The sequence below is a fragment of the Polypterus senegalus genome, chromosome 12, assembly GCF_016835505.1.
Source record: "Polypterus senegalus isolate Bchr_013 chromosome 12, ASM1683550v1, whole genome shotgun sequence".
NCBI lineage: Eukaryota > Metazoa > Chordata > Cladistia > Polypteriformes > Polypteridae > Polypterus > Polypterus senegalus.
Window position 1 is genome coordinate 38830463 of NC_053165.1, and position 22696 is coordinate 38853158.

Genomic DNA, 22696 nt, shown 5'->3' on the forward strand with positions numbered 1-22696 from the left:
AACAATCAGATTTTTAGATTTTCTATAATGCCATCACCTTTTGTTTAGTAGACTAGACGCGTTAGTGGTCAGTTTTCAATCTGCATGCGTGGAGGTTCATACTCCCTTTATGCTGCCAAAAGTCAGCAAGTAGCTGATTCGCAACAGTCGAGAGTAACAAAATGGGAAAAGGGGTAAGCAGTCGCAGTGCAGAGATGGTAGTAGTTTTACCTTACTTGTTTGTGGAGTTTATGTTGTTGTTGTTATAAAAGTGTTTAGAAATAATCCCCAGGGATGTGTGAAATGTAGGGAAGACAATTTATGTGTATGAAAAAGGTAAGGATGAGGGGATGGATCAAAGAAAGGATGACCCCCTGGCTCCAGTCCTCAGCCTGTTCTTTTGCGGAACAATTTCTGAAACAAAACCCCATCTCTCAAGTTATAAAGAGAACACACTGAACTTTAGAACCAAGTGATAGTTTTAACTCCTGTCAGTTCAACGTGATCATTGCTTTTTTAATGAACACCAGCTATCATCTCCATGCCATTCCAAAGATCCCAGGTTATCAGTCTGCAATTCATACTCAACTCTGTCCTTATACTTCAGTTTTGCCCGCTTGATTTCACTTTTCACCTCCTTCTGTAATTTTTCCTGTTAAATGTTCCATGTTTAAATGCCTGTTTTTTCTGGTTATCAGTTCTTTTAGATTTCTGACAATCCATGGCTTGTTCTTAGGGTATATTTTGACTAACTGCAAGGGCATTATGGCTTCCTCACAGAATTTTATACAGCTGCTTACAGTGTCCACCAGTTCAATGTCTGCATAATCCAGTCAGTTCATTCAAAATAGCCTTGCAGATAATTGACAGAAACATCATCCCACACTTTTGTTTTGTAAAGCTGGATTATACACAAGAATAAATTGGACACAGTTATAATCTGATGTACCAAGCTGCGGCTTTGCAACTTTGATGTTCCCATAACACTGATCCAGCACTCCGTTGTGATGAGTTGAGCAAGTGACATACTGGTAAAAAAAAATTGGTGTTTTGTCCAGTGAACACTAGTTAAAGTCATCCAAAATAAAATTCAGAGAATTGCGAGTCCTCAATTCGGTCTTAGTACCACTCTGGAGATACTGTCAGCTGCTTTGATTGCTACCAGCCTCAGGTGAATATACTGTAGATCATTGTGATAAAAATTTGTGGGAATACTCTGGGTCAATAGATAGGGCACAGCAAGACAGGCAGAAGTGCACACCTCTCCTCTAACCATTTCACATGGATAGCCTACAGATATTCCATAATCAGTGAAAACCTATACTCAGCCTTAATTTCAGTACTCAAATGTGGCACTTGGTGCCATGGCCCGCCTGCCAAGTTGTTTTGCCTGCCTATGGTAAAGTCATCCCTGATGGAGGATCGCAGGAATCATGGGAAAGAGGGGTCCTTTCATCGGATTGGCTGGCCCAGCACTGTTTCAGCCGTGGAATGGCCAAATGGGGGAGGCAGCTTGATGGATGAGCTCTCCAGGACTCTAAAAATATCCAAATCTTAATATGTGATATCATCTACCATTAAATTCTGCTCCGTACTTCTAAATTTTTTTTATTTTTACGCTGTACTGAGGATTTGTACTGTTCTATGTATTGTATTGACTTGACCCCATTCTTTTGACACCCACTGCACGCCCAACCTACCTGGAAAGGGGTCTCTCTTTGAACTGCCTTTCCCAAGGTTTCTTCCATTTTTCCCTACAAGGTTTTTTGGGAGTTTTTCTTGTCTTCTTAGAGAGTGAAGGCTGGGGGGCTGTCAAGAGGTAGGGCCTGTTAAAGCCCATTGCAGCACTTCCTGTGTGATTTTGGGCTTTACAAAAATAAACTGTATTGTATTGTATTGGATTGTATTTCTCCAAAGAACGGTGTTGCCAAAATTTTGTTTTTGCACCAGTACCATCACTGCTCAGGTTTTACTACAAGTCTTTGCAATATCAATAAGCCTAAAAATGCCCAGATATCAGCAGCAGTTACTGGTTCCCATCTTTCTGAGCAGGAAAACTGCTTAGGTATACAGTTATTTGTCCGACACTGTTCGTCTCAAATACAATTCTGTCAATCACATCATCATCCAGGATAACTTCACACGAGTGGACCTTGGCTGTCAATGACCACTTTTATTCCTGGCTGTCCCACAAAATTCAAACAAGGTGGCGCTGGTTTATTTGAAGCAGGGTCAGACAGCCAGATGCAAATGTCACTTTTGGATTCATTACTATCACTTTCGGGCTCACTCTCAGTTTCAGTTTCACAACCCGAGAACAGATTCACTTCCTCATCAGTGCTAATGAGAAGCTCCTGAACATCATTGTATCACTAGCAAGATGGTGCAACATCTGGGCTACTTAATGTTTCTTATGAGATGTCATTACTACGGAGGTGGGTACTGATCACACTTACAGGTGACAGGAGAAGACACACCAACACCTTTGCTCGTGTGATGCTCAGACTCGATGCTTACGCAAGACCCGCCTACAACATTGCCCGAGTAATGCTCGGGACTTACGGTGACAGCACTTTAACAGCTTGACTGATTCATGGTTGTAACACTTACACAACATGCATCTGTCAAGTTGCCCGAGTGGCACTCAGGTCTAATGCTTTTAGCACGGTTTTTGCAGCCCAAGTAACACTCGGGTCTAACGCTAAGGAGGTTAATCTCTCAACATAATTCATGCCCTGTAGTCCTGGAATCAGCCCAGTCACTGTTCTCTGGACTTTTTCTAGCACTGCTATGTGCTTTTTGTAACCTGGTAACCGAAACTGTACATAGTTATCCAGTTATCCAGATCCATATATACTTCAGACAAAAAATGACATGCAGCAAGCTGTGACAGTATGTTGGCTGCAAGCAAATGTGCCAAAGAATCTACAGTGGTAAAACAGTTCCAGACACAAAAAAAAGATGGGAGTGTGCAAAAAGATAATGAACTTCCAACTAAAATAACCTTGGAATGTTACACAGCAAAGATCGGAGTTTCACTCAAATAAAACCCTTGTTTTGCTGCAAAAGCAAAATAGTCTGGACTTTTGCCCCAACATATTACAGCACATTACAACAATGTTCGTTGTGCTAAACAAATGTTATTGCAGACATACAAAAAAGAAAAAAATAAAGTCATGATGGTGTAACAGATTCTTCTATGAGGAATACTGTGATGGTCAGCTATTTACATGATGCTTTGCCAGCAAACCATCTCTTTCACAGAAACTGGAAAAAAAACCTGAAGTGTTAGTTTAAAGCAATTCTAAAATCATAAGCCACATTGCAAGTTTAGCTAATTTATTGAAAACTGTTTTGTTTTTAAGGAAATTTTGCATGTGTGTGGTATGGCAGGTCTGCAGCTCTGAAAGAATGGCTATGTTATTAAATCTGTTGATCGTGTCAGTCTCCGTGGGCACACTCACACAGCTGAGGGGAGTTCATGAAGTAATTCGGGCGAGTCGCACCTGCACGTGAGGGTGCCATCTTTCTCAATTGCTTAAATCGGCTTCCTGCGGTGTGTGATTGAGACACTGCACCCACAGACCCTTATAAGTATGGGCCAACACAGGGAGGAGGTAAACAAACAGAGAGAAAGGCAAATAGAGCGAAAGTGTAGCATTGGGGGTGGGGAGAGAGAGAGAGAGAAAAAACGAGCCAGCCAGCTTGAGAGCGAGAGAGAAAAGGCAGCACGGTCAGTGGTCCTGCAATGGTGCGAAGGATCAGGGACTTAGGGACAGATTGCCCCCAATGATTGTGCAGCGGAGTGAGAGCAATCAAGGTGGCGTCCTCTTCAGAGATCCAAGGGAAGACTGCATGAGCGAGAAGGATGACGAGAGGACAACCAACCAACAGTGGTCTGGCAGACACCGACAGAAGCAGCCAAGACAGGGGTCGGGATGGAGAGGACCGCGGCTGCTGAAGTCTCCGCCTGCTGAGCGAGCAATGGGTGAGCTGGGGAGACTAGGAAGGAGATGTGCTTGGCTCGTTTGACCCAATGACTGTTGTTGGTTTTTATTCTCATTTTCAGCCTTGTTTATAATCACCTGGGGCCTCATGTATAAACGGTGCGTACGCACAGAAATGTTGCGTAAGAACCTTTCCCACGTTCAAATCGCGATGTATAAAACCTACACTTGGCGTAAAGCCACGCACTTTTCCACGGTACCTCATGCCTTGTCGTACGCAAGTTCTCCGCTCGGTTTTGCAAACTGGCGGCACCCAGCATCAAAGCAATGGTACTGTTCTTGTGGGATTACTCATTATTTTCATGACGCGGCTTTATAAATACACAGAAACTAACCGCATATTGTTTTTTAGTGTAATGCATCTGATTGTAATTAACTTGTAACAATATAATGGTTCAGGGAACAGCCATAGTATTCCAAATACCATAACTGCTTTAGCGTTGTTACTCTCACTTCTTCTTCTTCTTTCAGCTCCTCCCGTTAGGAGTTGCCACAGCGGATCATCTTTTTCCATATTACTCTCACTGCACGACTCGGAGTATTTATATCACTGTATCTGAGTGTGAATCACAGCAGCAGCTGATCGGAAAGAGAATTATCGGTATACAGCTTTAAGGACACGCTGTCTCAGCCACTGCAAAACGTTTTAAAGCCTTTCCTGTACAGACCTCGCGGTTCAGAAACAGTTTAATCCCAAGAACTTTAAATGCACTCAATCAATTGCTCCTTGTAGAACGGTTTGTACTTATAAGTACAATCACCCCACTGTAAACTTGCACTACAGTTATAATATCTCACAACCTGAGCCACTTTATAAAGCGCGTATTTACATATGATGACGATATCATTTTTAAGGTGAAATGCAGCAAAATATGTTTGTTAAATTATACACATAAAACTTTAACTTCATTTAAATAATCTATATTCTTCACTGGGAGTGTCGTGAAGGATAGAATAATTAAACATGTACTACGAAGATATTTCAATGTTCTTTAAGCGTTTTGAAGAATCGGCGCTAAGCTTACAGATGGCTTAACGTCTATTACAGAGCTGATTGTGTGGCGATCGGTTACTTGGGAAAGAAAAGCACTGACTGCAGTGGCGGCTACGCCAATATATATTGAATATAAAACGGAAAGAGAAAATAACAACACAGCTAAAAACGCAGTGACACATTTTGACAATAAATTATTTCATCGAAGTGAAACATGTTTAATAACATGCTTTAACTCCTATCATCATGAAAATGACATCACGTATACATCTCAGTATTTTAGTTATTCAGAGAGCTGTAATATCACAAATGTAATGGATTCTGTGTCCAGTTGGAGGAAGAGAGCCAGTTTAAGAAGCAAGTAGTGATTCACACACAGAGCACATACAGTAGAAGATCAAATACAAAACAAAGCATTTAACGTGCTACTTTAATTACGATGTGATTTGAGAAACTGGTTAATTAAACGATTTTAAGATGAAGTTTATAATGTTCTACTAAATGACAAAATAAACTACGTGATTAAAGTGGAAATGTCGAGATTGAAGTTGACATTTCGTGCTTTTTCCCCACCGTGTGCCTTTTTTCTCTGTACCCTAATAAACTTTCATATGACACTCAGACAGTGGGCTTACAACTCTTCTTTTCACGGCAACTTTGATATGCGACTTCTTTTTTATTTCCGGCACTGTGCGAGTTTGTGAACGTGAGCTTTCAAGTTTCTCCAACACGTTATGTCACTCGATCAACTTCATTTTGTTGATTATACCACGGTTTATTTGAACAAATAGTATGTTTTTCCTTTGCCTCCACTTGGTATTCGCTGAAATTCTTATATTTTCCCCATGCTTTTCCCATTGTTTTCTCACAGAAGGCTGCACTTAAGGGCGATTTATATTGATTTGCATATTCAAATAGGCGTAATTCTGGGAGGATTTGGGGCGTTACATAATGCGCGAGCACGAGCGTTAGTTTTCACGCTGATCGGGATTTATGTAATGGAAGAACGTAGAAGTTGGAGTACGCACAGATTCCTGCATCTGGATTTTTCTTTGCGTAAGCACATTTCGGCTTTTGTGCTTACGCCATGTTATAGTGCGAGTTCTACGCACGGCGTTATACATGAGGCCCCTGGTTTTTCACCGTTTCAATGATTTATTTAAATATTATGGATATCGGATGCACTGCACATTTTGAACACTGGTTTGGAATTTTTAATAAAAGCACTTGGATACCTTGTACCATTCCATTCCCTGGAGTGTTTTGTCTCCATCCGCCACGCTAATCTGGTTACATTATCAATGGGGTCGGGTTCAAGAGGCTCCCAAATATTGAACAGGGAGCATGGAGCTGGACCCGCACTGTCACAGCATGTTCATTGGTTGTGCAATCACAGGTACCATGCTGCCCCCTGTTTATGGACTGAATCCAAATTTTTATCAAAACAATCATCATTAGTTGCACCTCTAAACAGATGTACAGTAATAAAGGAAAGAATAAGCAACACAAGGAGTACTGCTGGATCTCTAGCTTTGAACAGCTTCCTACAGCATGTCCATCTACTAAGGTGGCTCGCTTATGTGCTCAACACAATAAATCAAGAACTTCTGTAACAGTCATTTGCTAGTTATTTAAGTTACATGGTGTGAAAAACTATTTGCCCCCTTCCTGATTTCTTATTCTTTTGCATGTTTGTCACACAAAATGTTTCTGATTATCAAACACATTTAACCATTAGTCAAATAGAACACAAGTAAACACAAAATGCAGTTTTTAAAATGATGGTTTTTATTATTTAGGGAGAAAAAAAAATCCAAAACCTACATGGCCCTGTGTGAAAAAGTAATTGCCCCCTGAACCTAATAACTGGTTGGGCCACCCTTAGCAGCAATAACTGCAATCAAGCGTTTGCGATAACTTGCAATGAGTCTTTTACAGCGCTCTGGAGGGATTTTGGCCCACTCATCTTTGCAGAATTGCTGTTATTCAGCTTTATTTGAGGGTTTTCTAGCATGAACCTCCTTTTTAAGGTCATGCCATAGCATCTCAATTGGATTCAGGTCAGGACTTTGACTAGGCCACTCCAAAGTCTTCATTTTGTTTTTCTTCAGCCATTCAGAGGTGGATTTGCTGGTGTGTTTTGGGTCATTGTCCTGTTACAGCACCCAAGATCGCTTCAGCTTGAGTTGACGAACAGATGGCCGGACATTCTCCTTCAGGATTTTTTGGTAGACAGTAGAATTCATGGTTCCATCTATCATAGCAAGCCTTCCAGGTCCTGAAGCAGCAAAACAACCCCAGACCATCACACTACCACCACCATATTTTACTGTTGGTATAATGTTCTTTTTCTGAAATGCTGTGTTCCTTTCACGCCAGATGTAACGGGACATTTGCCTTCCAAAAAGTTCAACTTTTGTCTCACCAGTCCACAAGGTATTTTCCCAAAAGTCTTGGCAATCATTGAGATGTTTCTTAGCAAAATTGAGACGAGCCCTAATGTTTTTTGCTTAACAGTGGTTGGCGTCTTGGAAATCTGCCATGCAGGCCGTTTTTGCCCAGTCTCTTTCTTATGTTGGAGTCGTGAACACTGACCTTAATTGAGGCAAGTGAGGCCTGCAGTTCTTTAGACGTTGTCCTAGGGTCTTTTGTGACCTTTCGGATAAGTCGTCTCTGCGCTCTTGGGGTAATTTTGGTCGGCCGGCCACTCCTGGGAAAGTTCACCACTGTTCCATGTTTTTGCCATTTGTGGATAATGGCTCTCACTGTGGTTCGCTGGAGTCCTAAAGCTTTAGAAATGGCTTTATAACCTTTACCAGACGGATAGATCTCAATTACTTCTGTTCTCATTTGTTCCTGAATTTCTTTGGATCTTGGCATGATGTCTAGCTTTTGAGGTGCTTTTGGTCTACTTCTCTGTGTCAGGCAGCTCCTATTTAAGTGATTTCTTGATTGAAACAGGTGTGGCAGTAATCAGGCCTGGGGGTGGCTACGGAAATTAAACTCAGGTGTGATACACCACAGTTAGGTTATTTTTTAACAAGGGGGCAATTACTTTTTCACACAGGGCCATGTAGGTTTGGATTTTTTTTCTCCCTAAATAATAAAAACCATCATTTAAAAACTGCATTTTGTGTTTACTTGTGTTATATTTGACTAATGGTTAAATGTGTTTGATGATCAGAAACATTTTGTGTGACAAACATGCAAAAGAATAAGAAATCAGGAAGGGGGCAAATAGTTTTTCACACCACTGTATATCAGATGTTTGCCTGTATATTAGCGCATAGTCTATGAAAGGTTCTTTTAACCCCAACAAGCTGAATTTAATTGGTATATTCTGTTTCTTGTCCCTGTGACAACATATTAGTCACAGTTAGTGACCTGCCTTGCTGCAAGTAAGGCACAGAGGGCAACGCAACATGCTCTACTGAACGTGCAGTACTGTATGTTTAGAATGTACTGAAGACGAAGTAAAGCATTTTTAAGTACAGAAACAACTGAAGTTTGACAATAAAAGCTAAGTTTAGAGAAGAGACATTTTTCCCCCCTTTTATTCTACTTGTGTAACACCCTTTTTCTTTATTCTTCTGTGAATTGTTTGCTTTGAATTTTCACTAAATCTTTTAAAACAAACTTTTGGACTGGGAGATTTCTTTCGGTATGCATTTGACCCATGCTTGATCCTGCCTTACTTACAGCTGCTATAACTTCCTTTAATGCCCATCTCTTCAAATATCTGACCCTAATTTCTCTTCCACCCACCAGGCAAGATTTTTCCATAAATTACGCTCCTCTCATAGGGTAGATGCCAGAACAGTTCGCAAAGATGGATTGTACTCTAGCCAAGGACAGTAAGGTCAGAGAGGAAATGCCACAGGTTCTGACCATTAACGGCTCATGGAGGACACACAATTCCTGATGAAATATATACCAGCACTGTGATGTCCCCCTTTATAGATCAAACAGCTCAGGAACTACCTTGCAGAAATGGCCCTAGAAAACTTACTAGAAGCTCAAAGTTGTTGAGAGACACTAGTGGCTGCTTTAGGGATTATGCAACATAGTGCTCCCGGGGCCAATGTAAAACTGTCCCTGATTTAGTATTGTGTCAGTACTAAAACTAGATTTTGTATCAATATCGGCCTTTGGAACCAAGTACCATTAACAAAACAGACCCAAAGCAAAAACATACCCCATCTTATTTCAGCCTCCCTGAAATGCCACACAACTGCTAACCGATTTGATGCATCACACCACACTCTGCTTCCTTCTTGATACGAGGTCCCAAATGTGATGAAGCATGCAGTTTCATCTTGTGAAGTCCATGTAAACTATAAGGACTGATTTAAGACTTCTATGTTAGATAGAATGCCCAGTGGGGGCTGGATGGTCTTTTTGGCTTTGGAACCCCTGCAGATGTTTGTTTTTTTGTCCTCCTGGCCATTCAACCTTAACTTTGTTTCTTACATAGTGTATAATATTATTGCCTACTCTTGTTTGTTTTATATTAACTTCCTTTTCTTTCATCTTGTAAAGCACTTTGAGCTACATTGTTTGTATGAAAATGTGCTATATAAATAAATGTTGTTGGAGTTTGACAGGAAATGGCCGCAGGATGAGCTTATCAACTTTTTCTGCCTCCCCATTTGTTAATCTCTCTGATATTATTGTCCCTGACCAATGCACCTCAGCAGCCATGAAGTTCTAACTGGCATATGTAGGCATGCGCTTTGTTTTAGTATTAAAGTATCTAATCTATTAGTTTGTTATGGACTTCCTTGGTAATCAATGTAATCCTTTAATGCTCCTGGATATCACTTTTAATGCCCTTACCTGCTCACAAAACTCTTCTGTATAACTGCAACCACTTGTATAAGAAAAGCAACGCTGCCAGCAATTTACAAAAAAATTAAAAAAAAAAAAAACACCCACCCACACAACAATGGCAGTCATTCATTTTATGCAAAAGCATACAGCAGCGGGTCATAGGTATACCGTAAAATGCTCATAAGTTATTCATTAAAATGTAAATCAGAAATCACAAGGGGTACAACACTTACAGAGATGAACCTCTTAGTTATTAGTTCTGGTTTCAAACAAGAAGAAACAAGTTATTCGTCTTGACTTGCAAGGTGGCCAAAAACACTTTAAAAGTATGAAATGTAGGATAGGGATAAGGGGTTGCGATACTGACAGAAAATTATATCTCAGTATTTTCCAGGTTTTTGTAGATAAAGATAATTAGACAATACTGCGCATCCCTCAAAAATGTATTTGTTAAAGTCTTGTATTGCACTACATCCCACATACTCTTAACAGCATGTTCACGGTTTCTTACTAATGATATTCATGGAAACAGTATATTTAAGGAAAACTTACTTATTAAACTTAAAACTGAAGCATTCAAGTAAAACCAGCACAAGAACATCAACATTACAAGTATTTGTATTACTGTGATCAAGCAGTGCAAGTAGGAGTAAACAATTTCAAAGGGGCTTACAGGATCAACTTTATAAAAACTGGCACAAAGACCAACAAAAACTATTATAAAAGAAAGCAACAGATGCTCTATCTTAATATAAACAAGACCAAATTTCCAAGGGAAATAAAATACTAATCATAATACTAATCATAATAATCATAACTACAAGGTATGGATAAACATTCAACTGCTGTGCTTTAAGTTAAATTTTGCAGCATATATGGAAGAGCAAAAAATCTAACATAATGTACTATAAGTCACAGACAGAAGCATTTCCCTAACTTCTCTACTGTTGTAGTGCTCATTAAAATGTACAAATTATTTAAGCTTCATTTACCTTGTATTACTGAACATCTGAACAGATAAGAGCAATTTTATCTATTTATTTTCTCTCTGCATCAAGTTTTTTGTTCAGTTTCATTTGCTCTCTCCGTGAACCTTGACGGTTTAGTGTGGTATAGTGGTTAAGGCCTTGGACTTAGACCCTCGAGTTTGTTGGTTCAAATCCCGCTTCTTACACTGTTTGACCATGAGTCATATGACCTGTCTGTGCTCCAATTGGAAAACCAAAAGAAATGTAACCAATTGTATCATAAATGTTAGATGTTGCCTTGGATAAAGGTGTCACTCAAATTAACGTATGTAAATTAAACTTCACAGGCTAGAGGAATTGGTGGGTGGCTGTTTATGAAGGAGCATTATGGGTACAACCTTTGCAGCACAGGATTTCACCTCTATTCACAACAAACTTTAACGGGTTATCCCCAGACCATTCTTCTCGTTTAAGAATCACATCTGGTCCTGCGAGACCAGGTTAGGCAATGTAGCGAATGCGTGGACTGTCAAGGCGTGTTTTGATTGTTTATGCAAAGCGAATGACATACTCGATAACGTCAGCTCACACAAAGCAAAAATTAAGATATCAACTGCAAATTAAATCTAAAATGTCCATATTAGCCACATTTCAAAGCTAGTCTTTTTCCACTTGAGAAACATAGCACAAGGTCCACCTTTTCTGCCACTGTATGATGCTGAGAAGGTGGGACATGATTTTCTTTTTAGCTGAACAGACTAACCTTTTAACAGTATCGCCAAAGAAAGAAACAAACCTGCTATATAGCTTGTTGTTAGGGAAAAAGTGCTTAAACGTGCCTGTCTGTTAAACTACCACATCCTTAAGACAGGCATTTTTTGTTTAAATGCTCCAAGCTCACACTAATATAGCAGCCTGGTATTAATATCCTTAAAAAGCACTACTGTATACTACTTGTCATTTGTGTGTATTGGGTATACCTATAACTCCACTGGTTCATGAAAAACAGCCAGCCTGAAATTAAGCTGCATATATTTCTGTGTATCCTGACCAAAGAACTATCATTATTGAAAAATTAAGCATATTAAAGCATTTTAAAAATAAATAAATTGTATAAAAAAATAAAATCATGTTCTCTCTAAAAATTTACAAACTTTTGCTGTGAGGGAAGTATAGCTTACAAGTTAGGGTTGGTCTCGTCCATTACAGAAGATGGACGTCTGAAGCTGAACTTCGTTAACAGCAGTGTTATTTTTTTTTTCCTTTTTTTTTTTTCTTATCATCCCGAGGTTTCCTGTATCTACTCAACCTGAGGAGGTTCAATTACAGTATATGCAACCATACATAAACAAGGGCTCAGGAAGAAACGGAAAAGACAGCTAAAGCTTCATCCAAGCCTAGATAGGCATCAAGTCCAAGCTCAAGGTATGGCCTTCTAGAGACTGACCTGGAATAGATACACGAAAGCACAGATTTCCCGGGACCTAACAATGTTCCATCATCTGCAGCCGAAAGCGAAAGGGGGAGTGACTGTGCAAGCGAGTCGGGTCAACAGAACTTGTTGATTCCAGAAGATTCATTGACCACTGAAAATAGCCTTACCGTCTGCGTTATCAACTACTCCCCGCGAGCCAGTAACATTGACTCCAACAGGGGTTTCCACTTCATCTGCGGAGCATGGAGAAAACCTATCGCTGCAATGGACAACGCTCAAGACATAAAGGGGCTCAAGAATTATGTAAATAATGAAATAAATGATATAAGGAAAGAAATAAAGGACGTACACAAGACAAACGAGAAGCTGCTTCTGGATATTAAAGACCAGGAAACACGTTTAAGTAATCACTTTGAGGCAGCCTTTAAAGTTATGCTAGGAAAAGAACAAATAAAAAAAAAAAATCAAAGAAAAAAATACAGGAAAATGCATCTAAGTTTGAAAATAAACTTAGACCACTTGGTGTTCAGTTGAAAGACATTAAGTTAAGCAAAAACGTTCACAACTTGTACTGAAATAGGTGAACAACTGGAATCTACCGCTGACGGAAAAGCAACAGCTGTAAATTCCAAATGCAAAGTACTAGGAGACAGACTAGCTGTACTGGAAGACAGACGCAGAAGGAATAAATATTAGAATCAAAGGTCTCCCGGAGAATTGTGAAAGTCCAAACCCAGTGGAATTCGTAGCTTAACTATTCTCTAAAATAATCGTAGAAGACTTCAAATCAGACACTGAGATAGCAGCAGCTTTCCACATATATGGACCGAATACCTCAAAACCTAGATCGATCTTATATATATATATATATACACACACACACACACACACACACACACACACACACACACACACACACACACACACACACACACAGGAACCTGAGGTCACGACCATAATTCATTCCAAAACTCTGATCGTAACCTGAATATGCCCCATAAAATTGTATGTCAATACAATTAATCCGTTCCAGACCGTACAAACTGTATGCAAATACATTCTTTGAAGATTATTAAGCACAAAAATAGTCAATTATATCATATAATGCACAGTGTAATAGTAAACTAAATGTAAAAACATTGAGTAACACGGAGACAAAAACCCAGGCTCCCTAATCAGCTGCACACGAGCCTGCTCTCTCTCTCTGCTTCCTGCAACCTCCCGTTCTTTCCTGTTCTCTTTTTCCCTTTAGCCGACTCACGCTTCCATTTATGAAGAGGATATGGTAGTCGTGGCAAACAGCAGCTCCTGGGAACAATTACGGATGCGCACTTAGGTCAGAAATGCCCACATCACGAACTCCTCAGGAACCGCTTCGGCCACACACCACCACGCCCCCTCGCTAAGCCACGAGTGTAGTGATTATTTATTAAAACTGGCCTTTTTGACGGAAGTGGTACGAGGTGTGGCAGAAAAGTAATGAGACCGATTTTTTATTTACCAAAGTTTTTATTTTTTTCAAACATCAATGTTATCCCCTTCAAAGTAGCTCCCTTGGGCAGCTACACACCGATGGAGACGTTGTTCCCACTGTTGGTATCAGCGCTGGAAGTCTTCAACCGGTATGGTCTTCAGCATGTCCGTTACACTCTTTTGGATGTTTTCTAAAGTCCCGAAATGACGTCCTTCGAGGACATTTTTCAGTTTAGGAAAAAGGAAAAAGTCACACGGACTGAGGTCAGGTGAATAAGGGGGCTGGGGAACCACAGGAATGCCTTTTGAGGTCAAAAATTCTGTTATGGAGAGGGCAGTTTTTCGGCACCATTTTGGCACAGACCTTTCACATGTGCAAATGTTCAGTCAAAATTTGATGAACGGTAAATCTGTTCAAATTTAATTGTTCACTCAACATTCTTAATGTTAAACGACGGTCTGATCTCACAAGAGTGTTCACACGTTCGATGTTTGCATTGGTTTTCGAAGTTCGAAGTCCTCTCTGAACGGTGTTCATCTTCAACGTGTTTTCTGCCTTCCAAAAATGATTTGTGCCAGCGAAAAACTTGAGCTCGGGATAAAGAATGTTCCCCATAGGCCTGTTTTAACTTTTCAAACGTCACACTTGCAGTTTAATGGCACAACGTTGCTCCAAATTCCGCTGTTCCATTTTGTGTGACGCACAACCAAAAACACAACTTCGCTAATAGCAGTCACAAAAATCACGTAGTTAACGGAAGGAGTTGAAACTTGCACTAAGCTATGGAAGGGTACTGATACACGTGCTCTATCAAGGACAACAGCGCAGCGTTGCCAGATCGCTTGCAGTGTTGCCAGTCTCATTACTTTTCTGCCACACCTCGTATATGTACATACATACATATACACACACACACAGGTAAAATTCTGTTACAACGAATATCTTTGTTGGAATGAAAATTTTGTTGTAAAGCGTTTTTATGGTCCCGACAGTTTCCCCATTTAACACGAGTCTATAGAAATTTCGTTACTACATAAGTACATTCAGCAGATACTTCATTACAACGAACTGCCCACAAGACCTTGAAATGCATAAATGAATCATCCACGGAGCAGCTAGTTCTGTGGCCACAGATCAGTTGTGTACAACGATCCCCCAAACAGTAACATTGTAATTTTTTTTTCTTTTTGCCTTTTTTGTTTCCTGCAGGTTTCAGTGATACCTTTTGCTTATTGCTCATCAACATCTGAAAAACATCCATTGGAATTTAACTCATTGTTACCCTCCTATAGAAACGGCAGATATGAAAAACGATAACAGTTCATATTAGAAGAAGAAAGGAAAAAAAAAAAAAAAAAACCCACACACTACATTTTTGCAGCTCTCAATTGTGGCAAAAAGAAAAAAAAGACGTTGCCAGTGAATTCAGAATTTCACCATTGACGCTGTCAACTTTCTTGAAAGACCCAACAAAAAAAAGAATTGCAAACGTATAGCAATTGCTGCATTTGAAGACGCCGAAAAAGCAGTTATGTGGTTCAGTGATGTTCGTTCAAGGAACATTCCTATTAATGCGGCAGTCATTCAAGAAAATGTGAGGTTTGTAAACTCTTTTGGGACCTCCCCAAACTAGACAGCACGCCGAAGAGCATCCCGAAGTCTGATCTCCGCATCTATGGAAGACTGTTTATCTGTTGCCGAGGCAACAGCAGGCTCAAAGCTATGCTGCGTCTCTCCGCCAAAGCAAACAGAAAAGATATTGATGGGTGATGCAAGGAACATTCTAAATGCAGGTAATAGGATTACTTGATCACTGATCTGGCCAAGACCCTGCCTGACTGCCGAGTCTGTGTATAGCCGAGTGGCAGATCATGCTACAATAAATAAGTGTGTCGTTTCTGTTTCAAGCTGAATAAAGCTGGTTTTGCTAAACTACTGAGACCCCTTTTGTTTTGGGGTGCAAGACTGGGGACTTATAGGGCGACCCCGATCCTTTATGATTTGCCTTTGTGTTGCGTCACTGCAGAGCTACGAGCCTGTTGTTGCCCTGCTCCAGCAACTGACAATCTTCCACAGACACTGCAATCGCACTTCAGCATGCCGTTCCCGTTAGGGGGGGTGGGGGCGTGGGGACTGGAGCGTCTGAAAACAGTTCAGAAACCTCACAATATGAAGAAAAGAATGATTCAGCTCCTGATTAATAACTTTGCGGCCCACAACATGCTTCCACATTTAGATAATATTCGCGTTGATTTCCTCCCACCCAATTGCACAGCAGTGCTTCAGCCATTGGATTTGGGCATCATTCACACCCTGAAAGTGTATTATCGCAAGGAAATGCTGAGAAAAACTCTCATCAGCATAACTTGTAGACAGGAGGAGATTAAAATTAACGCGAAAGAAGCTACCAAAATGATTGCAAACGCCTGGGTGCAAGTTAAAGAAAGCACTATAGTAACAAATACAGAATCTCATTACAACAAAATTTTCGTTACAACAAAACATTTTTAGGTCCCTGGGAGTTTGTTTTTACCTGTATATCTATATTTCTATATCTATATCTCTATATATGACACACACAAATGGGAATCCATCTTAATTCAAGCAAGGTCAAAAAGCAAGCTCTAAAAATACTGTGCATCTAATATGCTACAAGTACATAGTAAAATAGCAAAAGTATAACTAGACTTTTCCAAGTAATTCTGGGATGCCTCATCTGACCTTTGTCATCCCCAGGATTACAGCACAGACTCTCACATTAGCAGCAGTCCTGAGAAACGAAGATTTCAAACAGCAAACAAAAGGAGTCACATTGGATTTAAAGCCTATTGTGTCAGATTTCACACACGCCAAGACAACACAGTGCACTCATTCACAAGCCTGCTAGGCCAGCTTCCCTTTGTGTCTGTCACATTTCCTAGCTTGGCAGCTATAAGTTGGAGTGTGTTTATATATGTGACCCTACATACTGTACCTATAACAAAAAGATTCTTCAATCAACACAGCAAGTGATACAAGAACAGACCGTATACAAGCCTTAAAAAACACAAACTGTGAAACTCACAGTTCAAAGCCTAGAGATTATTTGGTACTCTGACTCCTAGTTTAAATAAAAATATCCAAGATTAATAAAAGAATCACAATTTAAGTTCTGAGGCTACCTTTAAAAAAATACATTTGGGCACATATACTTGCCAGGAATTCCCTTTCATATAGTTCAAACATCAACAGTAACTACCCCTTTAAAATTCCCTCATTCTTCAGAATATAGTGAAAGAAACTGGTTTATGCGAAACACTAAGATGGACAATAAAAGGTGTTACATATACCAGAAAGCAAGTGCAAGTGTGGCTTCTGCACTACCCCATCCCTACACTTAGATCACTGGCTTCTAAGGGGAAAAAAAATAAATAAATAAATAAGACAAAATTACAATCACCCAATAGTTATTATTAGTACATAACATGAAAAGGAAGCAGGCGAAAGGTGCCCTTAAAGTTACAACTTGTGGTGCCAGGCCTGTCTGCCACAAGTTAAAAAGCCAAGAGACAAGGTGTCACAGCACCTTTTCCAGCTCCAACAGGAGTCCAGGCTGTGCTTCACAGAGCTAGCACTAGCCATTAGACACAGGAAAAAATGGCGCTCAAGTTTTAAATGCAAATGACACAAGAATTCTTTATCATTTTTTATAATATATCATTTCTATTGAAGCAGAATCCAAGACAAAAGACTAAACACTGGTTTCAAACCTTTCATACCAGGAAATTCTATTAACTTCACAGAAGAACAAATAGGAATTAAGAACACTGCTCCCAGGACACCCTGTAACATAATTGGGTGCTCTCGTCATGAACTGACAAAGCAAGAATCAGACAGTAATCAGAAAACATAAGAAACCGGACCCTTTTACCCCATAAAGAAGTAAGAAAGATGGCAAAATAATAACACCCGTCTAGGACACCTCTAGGTTATGCGAGGATCCAATTCACCTGGCACATTTCATCAATGCAGTGCAAACTTGCATATGGTCATAAAAATATCTGCAAGTACAAACGGGTTCACGCATATGTGCCCAGACACAACTGTGCAAAGGCACATGCAAACAGTGCAATTTTATCATCATTTGATATACTTTAATTCCCAAGGGATGTTAGAATCAAATTCAAAGGCAAAGCCCATTGTAAGCAGACCCTTCTTACTCCATTCAGCTTTCAGTGACTTTTGTTGTTCTGTCCACCACAAATGTATCTGTAGAAATATATCCATAAGCCCACTGTTTAATGATTAGAACACTCCAAAATGCTACAGATGTGTGAAGGAGGTGGGGCTCTTACTAATGATTACTTAGTTGAAATAAAATGTTGGAATAAAATGAAACTTTGAACCTGGAAAGGAAGCTTGTAATTTCCCAAAATCCAGACAACAAACTGCCTATAGGGATGAGGTTGGAATTGATCAGGAACATACATACTTTGCTTGCCAAATATCATTTAGAAGCCATATTTACATAGGAATGAAACTAATCAACTGGAATAACCAGTCTGAGCAAGAGCTAGCAGGCCCTATATAAGTACTTGTGTTTACTTAGGTGTACTGCCAGCGGACACAAAGGAATTACATATAACTTTTTTTTTTTTTGTTTGCTTGTTTGTTTTTTTTTGGGGGGTGGTGGAACATGTAGCTTCTTATCCAATACTGAATTATTATACAAAGCCCCAGAGCACAGAAAATATCATCTGTTTATTACAACAAAAGTTTCTGTGTGTATCCAGGTGTGGGGGAAAAGATGTTTAGCATGTGTCCTATGTGCCACTCTGTCGCTTATTTTTTGTACAAAAAAACGTTCAAATATCAACGTGCATCCATAAGCATTTGTTCATATGACACTCAAGTCAACCGTAAAGCAAAGCAGCACAACAACAATGAGAGAAAAAGATACTAGAAACAGGGATAACAATAGTGTACTCAAACATTCCTGACAGCTGGACATTATGATAAATTATATGTAAAAACATCTACTGAATAAGTATGCAAAGTTGAACACTATGGAATGTGTGTAGTTAAATGAACTACCCAAGGATGTGTAACTCATCTCGAGACTGTCTAGTGCCAAAGACAATATAAATTTTCAACCGGCTGAAAGCACCCTTTAAATGACAGGCTACGAGACAACAGTTATTGCTGTTGCATACAGGTGATCGGTAGCCTAGTAAATGTAAGCTCCATGAAAGCAGATTTAAAAATAAATCCCCCCAAAACATGTCTTTTCTTAAAGACGATTCACTTACGCATTTCATCATCAGCAGCATGAACCAAGGATGCAGCCCGTGACAGGACATCCAACGGAGTCTCCATCCTAGGCACACACCTGCAAAGTAAAAATAAGTCATTGTGCATTGTTACTTTTAACATGTCTGCTCTTCATCTACTGTATCTCACACCACTTCAATATTGTGGACGTTTTCTTAATACTTTTGCCTTACCAAAAGACGCCTGCGTTTTACTCGTGTGTATATATACATAGACTAAAACATCTTTATGTATAAGCTTTGCATGCGGCTTTTACCCTGTCTGCTCCTTTTGTCCCTATCGCACTCCATATCGCATGTTCCATTCTTATCGCCAGTTTATGTCTCATATACCGGCCCTATCAACCTTAACACACCCCATTTGCTCTATCTGCATCTTTGTCTCAGACTATTCTATTTAATATCCAAAACCTCTTTGCTCCGCTTTGCCTGAACCGGGCCGCTAAATCCACTGTTAACACGTCGCACGTGCGTAGCTACGGAATGCCTAGCTCTGACGTTGTAGCAACTAAGCATTGCTACGAGGCAGCTGAGCCCACCCATCCACCTGCACGGCCCCAACCATTATTTCGCCCCGCTGGGAAAACATACTTACCGCCTGGAAGAGCCGTTTCAATGTCCCGGCGTAAACCGCCCGTCACTTTCGATTCGTTGTAGACAATAACCAGGCACTCGCGGGAGGAAGAATGCGCGGAATGATGGAATTCGGCTCCTCGCAGGTGGCGAGACTAGTCGCAGTTCATTGGGCCGCGCGCAGAGTGAGCTCAGCCTATATTATGCTAATATTCATGTGACGTAACATCCTCCGCAGGTACTAACCTAAGGAAGTCGGGTGAAAAAAGTGCGTGAATAAACTAGAAAAACGATTCTCTGGGGCTTTTTATGTCTTTCTCTGGTATTAACAAAATTAGGCATAATGTTGTAAACTTTGTTTTTAAATAACAATAATATTATAATAGTCACATAATCTTAGAGCCCTTTTTAGTAACTGCTGAACAACGTGTCCCTTGGGGTGTTGCAAGTGCTAAACGGTTGTAATGAGCTCCACACTCTGTTCCTGCTGTCATAAGCTTGCAGAAATGTTAAAGCAAAAACATACAATGATGCGTGATCTTTTAAGTCCCCATTTTCCTCAACCCAAACCCCCAGTCGTGCGGCATTGGCATTCTTCCAGAATCCTCACGCTATGAAAAGTAATCCAGCGAGAGGCAGCGCACCAAAGGCCTACCTCCCACTCAGAAATCTGAGCTTCGCCCTTTTATTCTAAAACAACTCCCATGTACAAAAAATATAATCTGTCCTGGGTCCTTTGAGCATTCAAATCCACAGCAACAGAAAGAGGCCTGGGGGTATAACGCTGGAAAGCGCGATTCAGGACCTGTATCCTCAAGATCCTAATGCCCACCAAGTATAAGAAAGCTAAAAACACCACAACTAATCGAGCATAAACACAAACCTCCTTTAGAAAGCTCTAATCACAATGTTCTCTGCAACTATTCATTTAATTATTTCAAAGTTTATAAAGTAAAATGTAAAAATCCTAAGCTTAACTTTAGGAATAATACATTTGTGTGGAAACTGGAAAAAAAATCAGGTTTTCACAATTCAGTCAAAAGTAATAATAATAATAATAATAATAATACATTTTATTTATATAGCGCCTTTCCCATGCTCAAGGCACTCCAAAGTAATGGGTGTTATTTCTTAATATATTTAATTTTGGACTTTCAATCCTTACAACAGAATAAGAACATGAAAAAAAATGAAAAGGATAAGACAAAGGAGTTTCTGAGTCCAAGAAATATTTCATTTCAATGCCTTCCTTGCAGAGCATATACAGTACATTTAATGTAAAGAGGAGTAACTAATACTCACCGCATAAAGGGACAGTGGCACAAGGGTGGCAAATGGATAACAGGCTATGTTATATGAAACATATACAGTAGTTTTCTGTGTATAAAATGTTAATTCTGTGAGCATAAGACAGCACCATCCAGTGGAATGAAGGATGGTTGATGACAACAGTGAACTCACATCACAGAACCTAGTACCTCAGTTGATTTATAGCCCACTTAATCGCCAAGGCCTCCTATTCCACAACAGCAAACCTGGTTTCTAGGTCCAGCAATTTTCAACTCAGAAACATGATTGGGTGTTCAATACTGTCAACAGTTTGGTTCAGCACAGCATCGAGACCTATGTCCGTAATATCAGCCTGAAAGAGAAAGGGCAAGGAAAAAATAGGGTTTATTAAGACATGTGCTGATGTCAGGGCCTGTTTCAGGTCATGGAATGCAGTATCTGATTTAGTATCCCACACCACACCACAATCCTTCAAGGGCACCACCATCTCAGAGAACTGTGGAACAAACCAGCAGTAATACTCTGCTAACCCCAAGAAAGCCTGGACATTTCATAAGAGCATGGATCTTCAAACACTGCAGCCAGAGTATATCCCAGTCCACCTATTGTTATGAAGTGCTTTGAGCGACTTGTCCTCAGACATATTAAAAGCAATATCCCCATCTCCCTAGATCAATAACGGCTCACTTACAGGGCAAACAGGTCAACTGAAGATGCTGTCTCACTTGCCCTGCACACCACCCTGTCGCACCTGGAGCAGAGGGACAGCTACAGTATGTGCAGATGCTGTTCATCAACTACAGCTCCACCTTCCACACGATCCCCCCAAGAAGCTGGCTATTAAACTAAACAAATTGGGTCTCAACTCACACCTGTGTAACTGGATTTTAGATTTCCTCACTAACAGACCACAAACTATGTGCATGGGTAAGCACTTCTCTTCATCCATAATACTGAACACTGGGGTACCACAGGGCTGTGTGCTGAGCCTCTCCTTTACTCCCTCTTCACAAATGACTGCAAATCTACTACATTATAATAAGGTTTGTAGATGACACCACAGTGATAGGCCTGATCTCCAATAATAGTGAAGCAGCCTATACAGAAGAGGTCAAGAATCTGGAGAGTTGGAGCCAGAACAACAAACTTGCACTAAATTCCAAGAAAACAAAGGAACAGATTCTGGACTTCAGAAGACTGAACTAGAGCTGTCACCATCCCATCAGCATTAATGGCAAGAGGGTGGAGACATTCAAGAGTTTCAGGTTTTTGGGAGTTCACATCAGCCAGGACCTGCTATGGACAACAAACACTACAGCAATGGCCAAGTAAGGTCTTCAGAGGCTTCACTTTCTGAGGAGCCTGAAGTAAGCATGACTCCCACAACAGCTGCTGGTTAACCTCTACAAGTGCACCAAAGAGTCTGTCATTACATACTGCTTTACAGCGTGGTACTATGGCTGCACTTCTGACAACAGGAAGACCCTCCTGCATATAATCAAAATGGCTCAGAGAATCACTGGCTCTCAGCTAGCATCACTGGAAGATATCTTCATTACATACTGCAGTGGAAAAGCAAAGAACATTTGTAGAGACCCAGCCCACCCTGGCTATAGCATTATTACTACTCTGCCCTCTGACAGGTGCTACAGAGTCCTGCATGCCCCCACTACCAAGGTGAAGAACAGCTTTTACCTCAAAGCATACAGCCTATTAAATGCACAACGATCACTGCTCCTTCCTAAATAGGACCACCATTGATTGAACTATACTTCTGCATCAACCACACATACATGACCCATGTGGAACACCATTGCATCAACTGTAATCTTCACTG

General features: G+C 40.3%; 1 protein-coding gene across 2 annotated transcripts in view; it reads right to left on the reverse strand.

The window, feature by feature from the left end:
* The window catches only part of vgll4b (vestigial-like family member 4b), a 239506-nt gene extending 219216 nt beyond the window's left edge, over positions 1-20290 (reverse strand). Inside the window, exons 1-2 of one of the 2 annotated variants that reach the window (XM_039770880.1) lie at positions 19592-20290; positions 18976-19055 (exon numbers count right to left, since the gene is read on the reverse strand). In XM_039770880.1, coding sequence (XP_039626814.1) covers positions 18976-19042 — 67 coding nt within the window. In that variant the 5' untranslated portion in view covers positions 19043-19055; positions 19592-20290. Of the gene's footprint in view, positions 1-18975; positions 19056-19253; positions 19440-19591 lie in introns of those variants that run through there. The other variant, XM_039770881.1, reaches the window with a different exon arrangement.
* Positions 20291-22696: the final 2406 nt, after the last annotated feature.